Consider the following 9,493-nt stretch of genomic DNA (forward strand, 5'->3'; position numbering starts at 1 on the left):
AGCTGTATCAATTATAATAATTTCATGTTTATTTTAAAATATACTCTATGGAACATGATATCTTTTATGAATGTGCCAGTGAAATACTGTTCGTCTAATTTTGTTTGCCAATGCGAAACGTAATTTGGCTTGGAACTGCCGTCTTAACATCTAAAAACCGAAAGAACAATTTTTCTATCACTTGGAATTATAATTATATTTTTATAAAAACGTTAGAATACATATAATAATTGAGAAAGGAAAATACATACGAGAACTTGATTAGACGAATAGTCTAAAAAAATCCGTAGAAATTGCAGACCACAAAAATAAAAATAAAAACTAAATAACCCAGTGGGCACAACAGCTGGCGTCGTCTTTACGACATCGTTACGACGTCTTTACGACAACTTTACGACATCCTATGTCCATGTCATTACAGGGTCTTTGCGATATCGTAAAGACATCGTGAGATCATACGACATATTTACGATATCATAAAGACGACTTAACGGCATGGACATAGGATATCGTAAAGTTGTCGTAAATATGTCGTAACGATGTCGTAAAAACGTCGCTAAATTTTGTGCCCACTGGAGATATTAAAGAACTATATATAGACAATATATTGAATGAAAATTATGATTAATAATTTTAGAATTAGTGGAAAATATATGAAACCGTAATATAAATTGCTCATCGACTTATATTTGTGGTATTTATTAAAATAACCATATTTTGCAAAGTTACAAATGTAAACATATTTTAATTGACAATTTACTTTCAATCCAAATGGTTCTTGTCCGAGCTAAGTAACCATTAGTGCGCCTCGAGGGGCCTACTGAGAGTTGCTTACAGCGCTCCAAGTGGCTGTTGGCAAAATATATCGATGGGACTTCGTGGGTGCTATCTACGGGTGGCGGTGTGTAGAGGGGAAGTGACTTTTTTCGCCGAACGCGCCGTCTATATTTATGGCGGGCAACTAAGCCCGCACCGCATCTACGTTTATAATATCTTTGGTTTTGGAAAATAATAATCGATTTCCCGGAAACAGGGAAATCCCCAGAATATAATATGTCGGTCAGCATTGCAGGGGCCAACCTTGTTGACCGAATCAAGATTTCATGTCAGGTTCGGACCTTACAGATAGATCAATAGCCGACTATTGATAACTGACAGTTTACCGATCCATAATCACTAGAATTCTCATAAAATAACTACTAATGGGTGCGAGATTACAAAGAACTTCTTTACAATTAATACTTTAGATAGGATGGAATATTAAAAATTTATTCTCTAAAAATTATTTCTTTCCTCAGACAGGTGTCCAACGGTACATCTTAAAAATGGAGGTTTGCGTATAAGAGGGAGAGGACGAATTGTCAGATTTCGGTGCTTTGATGGATATACTCTAGTAGGCAACAGATATTCCACTTGCACAAATGGACAGTGGGACGCACCCACGCCTGCATGTGTTAGTAAGTGCGCGATTAATTTGATAAATTAAATTAGCAAAGAATTTAAAAATGGATTAATTATATTTTTAGTACAATTTATTCATTAATTATTTAGCAGTGATGATACAAGTATACATAATCATATCCTGCAATCATAAAATATTCTTAAAAAATTGTATGAATAAGAAATTAGTTGTCCTTTGTAGGGTTTCGTATTCCCGGTCAGAGGCACTTATAGTTTCGGTCGGGTGTTCTTCCGTCCACCGTACTTTTTCCAAGAAGGAGAAGTGAGGGGAAATGAATGTAAGCAAGTAGAAAAAAGAGAGCAACTAATGGTGGGGAAGTAGGATGGGTAAGGAGTAATTACAGAAGGAAAGTAGAGGAAGTGAGGGGAAATGACTTCAGGGGAGTAGAAAAGTAAGATAAACTAAAGGTGGAGAAGTAAGAGGAGTAAAGAGCAATTAGGGAAAGGAAAGTAGAGGAAGTGAGAAGAAATAAAGGAAGGGAAAGAAGGGAAAGTGAGCGTAAATAAGGAGTGGGGAAGTAGTGAAGTGCAGAGAAATCAATGAAGAGGTATTAGAGGAAGTGAGCGGAAGTGAGCGCAAGGGAGCGTAAGGGAAGTGTTGAAGTGATGGTTGGGGAAGTGAGGGGAAATGATATTAGGAGAAGTAGGAAAATTGAGCAAAAATAGGGGTTGGAAATTAGGAAGAGTCAGGGATAATTAGATAAGGGAAAGTAGAGAAAGTGGTGGAAATTATGTAAAGGGAAAGAAGCGAAAATTAGGGTTGGTGAAGTAGTCAAGGTAGGTTTGAGAAAATGGGGAAAAATGATTGTAAGGGAAATAGCGTACGTGAAAGGAGGTTGGGGAGAGAAAGTAGGGAGAGTGAGGGGTAATTGTGGGAAGGAAAGTTAAATATGTGGGGGAAATGAAGAAAGGGCAAGTTGGGGAATTGAGCGGAAATTAGCCATAAGGAAGTAGTGAAGTTATGAGAAGTAGAGGAAGTGAGCTATAATGAGGACAGGAGAAATTATGGATAGGGAATAAGGGGACGTGAGGGGAAATGAGTGTAGGGGAAGTAGGAGAAGTGAGGGTAAGGGAAGTTAGAAGATAGGATGGGATAGGGTGAGTGAAGGAAAATCAGGGTAGGGGGAAGTAAATGATGAAGAAGTTTGGGAAGGGAGAGGGAGAAGCTTAAAGTATTGGGTGGGGAAGTACTTTAAAACAAAGATGCAGATATATTACAGAAGACCACGAAACATATCTTACCGGCAACGAGAACATTCTACAGCTGTAGGGGTTAATTTTCATGCTAAGTTTCTAGAGAATTCTTCTAGATATTATAAAATTAATCTGCGGAAGTATGAGAAACGAATTTTGCGTAAACAACTTCAAGATTATACATGATTTTAATTACACATTGCATTAAATCAAGATATTACTTTTTTAATAAATGTTTAACCTTTAAGAAAGCAATAATTCATCCTTGTGTTTCTCATAACTCTAATAATTGAGAAAATAAATTACCTTGAAGCTGTTAAGACAAAAATCGTTACTTACAATTGCGCAATATCATTTTATGACGCTATCAGTAACGTCTGAGAATGTTCTAGAACCTTCTATAAACTTAGCACGGACACGAACCACTTCAGCTATGGAATGTTCTTCATGTCGGTAACTGTGTTCGAAACGACATCTACAATTATAACCGGGCTTACTTATCTACTATCGAAAAATCTAGAGATGTCTGGAAGAACCCTAGAATTGTGTCAGTAATTTTTTTTAGAATTTAAGTAGACATATTCTAATAATAATAAAACTTTAATTTCAGATTCACAGTGTCCTGAACTTCCCAAACCAGATCATTCTATGGTTGCCCCAAAATATGATGGTGCAGTACTAATGTATTTCTGTGAGCCTGGATACAGATTAATTGGCTCATCTGAAATTTATTGTGATGGTAGACAATGGAATGGCACAGCGCCCTACTGTCGAAGTATAAACTTTCTTCATAATCTGGTTTTTTTACTCTTTACATGAAATTAGGAGGTTTTTTCACAAAATATTAGAATAATTTCTTTGAAATAAAATTAATTTGGGAAATACATCAAAGTCAATTTAAAATTCTAAAAATTGCAAAATTTTAAAGCAAAAATCAAATAGTTTGATTTTCCGTCATAATAATTCATTTTCAGCCCCCTCAATGCCAAAAAAAAAACAACTTTGAACTAAAATGATCAATCTTCGATCATGAGAAAGAATTTTTTAACAAAGAAGTTTAATCCTTAAACAAATAAGATTAATTTTAAACCTAACAGTTGTATTTTTAACCAAAAAGAAATCAAGTTTGTATCGAATTGTTGCATTTTCAAACCAAAAGATGAATTTTCGACCAAAAAAAGTTGCATTTTCAAACGGAAAATATCAATTTTGAGCAAAAACGTTAATTTTTTAACCAAATAGTTGAATTTTCAACACTCAAAATTTCCTGCCTTATAATGAATCATATTTTTATTTTCATGAAAATTCAATTTGAAAAACATACTTTTCATGTAAAATCTAATTCTTTTGTATGCAGAATTGTCTTTTAAATTTAAAAAGAAATCTTCTTGTTAATTATAACGTTAAAAAAGATATTATTAAATGGAAGCGTTACATATTTAAGAGATATTTTGATGTGAGTGTTGTGAGGAAAAGCAATCATATCATAATCGAGACTTTTCCTGCTTTTCCACAGCTGGCGTGGTTCGTGTCCATTCTAAGTTTCTAGAATATTCTCAAAGGGCCCGGATGACGTCACAAAATGATATTGCGCAATTGTGAGAGATGAATTTGCGTAAACCACTTCAAGATTATTTATTTTCTGAATCAAACATTTCACATCAAATTATTTGTATCATATAATTATGACACAGTGGAAAATGCAAGAAAAAATCAAAATATAACCTTGAAAGTGTTTACGCAAAATACTTAATTGAGATGTTAGATGACCTTGAAGTTGTTTACGCTAACTCTTCCCTCACAATTGCTTAACTTTATTTTGTGATGTCAGTGGGACCCTCTGAGAACATTCTAGAAACTTAGGATGGAGAAGCATCAGTTTAGCTGTAGAATTTTCACATTCAAATGCTCTTTGCCAAAACCGTCAATTTAAGCCATCATCAAATTATGATTTTTTAAATGCTAGATACTTCGGAGGTTGCACCGACATCATGTGACTTTGAAAAGCCAGATCTTTGCTGGTGGGAGCAAGACCCAAAACATGATTTTGACTGGCGGAGACACAACTTTGAAACGCCGAGTGCCCACATTGGGACTGGTCCAACGTATGACCATACTTTGGGTCGAGGAAACTCCGGTAATTATTGAGGGATTCTGAAAAAAGGCACAGAAATTGAAACCTTTTGTTTTGCAGGATACTATCTGTATATTGAAGCATCCGGGCGTCTGATTAATGATACTGCCAGAATTATGTCACCCATTTATAACTCGTCGCTCACTCAGTCAGGATGTTTTTCTTTCTGGTAATTGCTTTATTGTAATTTCTTCTTAATGATATTAAGATGGTTTGTATTAAAACAATTTATTTTATGCAGGTATCACATGTATGGTGATACAATTGGTGCTTTACGAGTGTACTTCAAACCAGAGGAATCTATCCCAAGACTCATGTTTAATAAAGAAGGAAATCAGGGAAATCAATGGTTAAAGGGAATGTTTAATTTACCACAAGTCGATAGTAACTTCCAGGTTAGAATCCCATGAGAATAAATAAATTATTTATTTATAAGAAGAAACTATACTCTTCGAAATTTTCATTAGATTCATAGTCCTTTCCAGTATTAATACATAGGTCATTCCTAAGCTTCTAAGGGACTACTGAAATTACGTAACGGCTTATAGGCCCTCTCTCAGACCCCCCCTCCTGTGACAAACCATAACAAAATATTTCTACCCTCATTTTTCATTTTTCTTGACTAATTTTTCATTTTCCTTGATCACTAATATTCAAATAACTGCATTTTAATCTTGTAATATTTTTAACTGGCAAATGGTACACTCCACCTGAACATACGTAAACGGTACACTGGTGCGAATTGGTTTGTTTGCAATGTTAATATTTAATATATTGAGCATATAATAAACACCTAGCATACATCACACATATTTAACAAACATATTCAATATATATATGGTGATAATCCGCTGCAGCTGTGTTTGCGTTAATCTCAACAATATGAAAAAACTTCGGGTGCGAATTCGCACCAGTGTACCATTTCAGGATTAACATAGTAACTTTTATAAATGGAATGAAACAGTATTTCAGATTAAAATTTTTAATTTCCAAATTGATTAATTTAAACAAAAAATCTCTTTTTACTATAAAAGATGAGTTCTAACAAAAGACTGGAATTTTCAACAAAATATTTCACTCAAGAAGGAAATAAAAGTTTACGGCAATTGTTGAACCTTCAAGCCAACAGACGAATTTTCTCTACAAAAATTGAATCTTCAAACCAAAATATGACTTTAAGCAAAAAAGTAATTTTCCACGAAAGTGGTAGATTTTTAACCAACAAACATAAAATTTGAAACCAATAAAATTGTTATTTTGTTATCGGAAGAGGAGAATTTTCAACTAATAAAGATCAATCTTTAAAAAATTAGAAAAGATACATTTTCGGTTAAAAAATTAACATAAACCCAAAAAAAGCGTTTCCAGTAAACAGATAATTTTTCAACCAAAAACATAAAAATTCAATAAAAAAATTTAACAATGTAGTTTTACTTTTACCTAAATAGTTAAATTATTCATTAACAAAGATTATTTTTTCATAAAATGGTTAAACGTTCAACCAAAGAGATGAATTTTCAACTAAAAATATAAATCTTCAAGAAAATAAATGATTTTTTAACAAAGTGACTCAACCAAATCTTTCAAGCAAAGTAGTTGAATACTCAAGCAAAGAAGCATCATTTTTATTAAAATTTTGCATTTTTATTATAGAAAAAAATACATTTTTACCTAAACAGATGAATTTTTAAATCAAAAAGATAATTTTGTTGAAAAAGTACTTGAATTTTCTGTTAAAACAAATGAATTTCTATTTAAAAAAAGCAATTTTCAAAAAATAGAATTTTCATCTAAAAAAGATTGCAATTGACTTTTCAAGATAAAAATATCGATTTTTTAACAAAAAATAAGTTTTTACTAAAAAAATTGAATTTCGTCCGTGTGGAAAAATTGAGGGTTTAAAAATTGAGTTAAGTACCAAATTTTAAGGTCTCTTTTTCTAATTATTTATTATTACACGTCGTTATGTAAATGTAAAATACACGAACTTTTAACAGAAATATCAATAATAAATAAATAATAAATCGATTATAATTTTTCTTCGCGTAATATTTTGTTTTTGCTCGTTTAAGATTGACACAAAATGTACATTTTTCTGAAAATTTACAATTTTTCATGAAGATGGAACTTAGAATTCTTTTCTTTAAAAAAAATAAGGAAAAAATTCTTTTCGGGACAGTTGTATTTATAGTTTTTTTGACATTTTAGAACGCATCAATCATATTTTTAAAAGTATTTTTTAAGTCCATTTTTTAGGATATAAAATATTCACCCTTCCGACTTAGAAATTTTAATCGTTCATCCGTGAGGGCAGCCGAGCTGGGCCCTCGGAGGGGACCCTCGTAGAATTTCCACGCGTGGTACATCCATGTGGGCCCTCACCGGGGGACCTCATCCTAAGAAGGCTCAGCGGGTTTTTCGCACACGGGTCAATTTAAAACGACGATTTTTTTCAAACAAAAAGGATTAATTTTCAACAAAATATTTGAATTCTCTACAAAATGGTTGCATTTTTTATTTTATCCAAAAACTTTTAAACAACTAGTAAATTTTCTACGAAATAGTCAAATGCACAATAAAACAGCAGAATTTTCAACCAGAAAGTATGACTTGAAATAAATAGTTGAATTTTCAACCAACTAGTTGCATTTTTATCCAAGAAAAATGAAAATTCCAGGTGAATTCACCAAAAACAAAAACAGGTGAATTTTTATATAAAAAAGACCAATTTTCAAAAAAGAGTTGAACTTTCATTCGAAACGATTTTGATTAACTTTTCAACAAAAAATAGGAATTTCAAACAAAAAGTAAATTTTCTAGGAAATAGTTTAATTTCGGACAAAACAGTTGCATTTTTTCAAGAAATATGCAATATTTATACTGAAAAAGGTTAACTTTAAATTTAAAAATATAAATTTTAAGATAAAATAGTTTTCACCTAAAAAAGATTTAATTTGACTTATCAGCAACAAAATATGAAATTTCAACAAAAGGTTAATGTTCTACGAAAAAAGACGAATTTTCAAAAAAAAAAAAAAAAAAACAGTTGAATTTGCAACCCAAAAGGATGTCTTTTTGAGAAAATTGTTAAATTTTCAACCAAGTACAGCAAAATTCTTCTATAGCGCTGATTTTGGGATTCCTCTTACACCTACCTCCAGCGCGGCGTCAATTCTCGGAAGGGTTATTGAAGAGTTTCACTGTAATAAAATTTATAACCAAAAAAATAATCTTCAGGAGAAAGTTTTTGCGAATTATCAAAAATTGCATACATTAGTTACGGATCCCCTGCCTCCTAGCGTAAAAAATCTTAACAAAATGCCTCAACCCCCCCCCCCCCACTTGAGTTGTTACGTAATTTCAGTAAGATCCCTCATATGTTTTTGTAATAAGATGCGTTTTTTTTGCCCTTCTCGAGAAAAACGATTTTTAACTGACTTTCTCCTTGTATTTTAATAGAAAATGTTGTATTTATAGATTGTAATAGAAGGAGTGAGGGGTAAAAATTACGTGAGTGATATAGCCGTGGACGATGTGGCAATTTTACAAGGCAATGAGTGCATCGAAAAAAATATAACAAGTGTTACAGTATCCGATGACGGTATTAAACTCATTATATTAAACAAAATATTAATAAATTTGCAACGTTATATATACCCATAAATAATTGTGTTTTCATTGTTTATACCTAGATCAAGCTGAAATTTTTAATGCTGCACAAAGCTGTCAAGGAAGATGTATAAATGCACTATGGGAGAAGTCAAATTCTGATGCATTATCAGATGCTTGTCATTGTACTATAGATTGCGCAGAAAACTCAACATGCTGCCCAGATTATGGAGACTATTGTGTTTTAGGTGATTTCACTTTTTTTGCATTTAAAAAATATTTAAATCAGCTAGTCAGTCAACTCAAGTTGTATTTTAATCGAGGTTTCTTCAGCACGTGGTATTAGTTGTTCTTTATTAATACATTTTAATATCTTACCGGATTTTAGAAGCTCCAAGTGAAATGACTGATGCTGTGGACACAACTACCCCCATGTTAACAACAAAATTTCTACAAACTACACGAGAAGAAGAGACACGCGGTACAGAAATATTGTTGCTTTCAACAAAGATATTTAAGTCGTCAACTGTCCCAAGCGTAACACAAAATATTAGCCAACCAAAAACAACGATCAGGCCTCCAGAAGTTAAAATAATTATAACTCCATCAACTGTCGTGACTAGAAATACTACGCTTAGGAGTACGGTTACGGGAGTACATGTTACACCAGTCAGAACAAGAGCACCTTTCATAACGATTGACGACGTCGATAGTCCAAAACATGATGATAATGAAACACAAGGTAAAATACGTTTTTTTAGCTGTTATATTCGGGGTTTTAGCTGATCGGGAAAAGCCGGAAATTTAATATTAATTATCGGATAGACACTCTGTTGTATAATAATAATATATCTTTATTAAGTTGCCATGAAAGTACACACTGTATACAGAACATAACAGGTAAGAGTTGCTTTGCAACATAACCCTTTACATCTAAACATAATAACTATAAAACTATGTAATTAAAACTAAGACTGGCACTAAAGCTACGAAGGTAGTTCAATAAGTCCTTAGAATGACCAACAGATGGCGCGCGAATCGCTCCAAATCATCTGTTTTCAGTCAGCGCCACTCCCGACTAGATATATGGTGCAG

At 32.7% G+C, this 9,493-nt stretch overlaps 1 protein-coding gene across 1 annotated transcript in view; it reads left to right on the forward strand.

Moving 5' to 3' along the window:
• The window catches only part of LOC117174108 (MAM and LDL-receptor class A domain-containing protein 2-like), a 35,006-nt gene that overhangs the window by 16,537 nt on the left and 8,976 nt on the right, over window positions 1–9,493 (forward strand). The window contains exons 3-10 of the mRNA XM_033362863.1: window positions 1,299–1,457; window positions 3,266–3,430; window positions 4,622–4,792; window positions 4,850–4,958; window positions 5,031–5,184; window positions 8,267–8,390; window positions 8,482–8,646; window positions 8,787–9,140. Of these exons, the coding sequence (XP_033218754.1) occupies window positions 1,299–1,457; window positions 3,266–3,430; window positions 4,622–4,792; window positions 4,850–4,958; window positions 5,031–5,184; window positions 8,267–8,390; window positions 8,482–8,646; window positions 8,787–9,140 (1,401 nt within the window). The remainder of the gene's footprint in view (window positions 1–1,298; window positions 1,458–3,265; window positions 3,431–4,621; window positions 4,793–4,849; window positions 4,959–5,030; window positions 5,185–8,266; window positions 8,391–8,481; window positions 8,647–8,786; window positions 9,141–9,493) is intronic.

Source organism: Belonocnema kinseyi, chromosome 6 (genome assembly GCF_010883055.1).
Source record: "Belonocnema kinseyi isolate 2016_QV_RU_SX_M_011 chromosome 6, B_treatae_v1, whole genome shotgun sequence".
Taxonomy (NCBI): Eukaryota; Metazoa; Arthropoda; class Insecta; order Hymenoptera; family Cynipidae; genus Belonocnema; species Belonocnema kinseyi.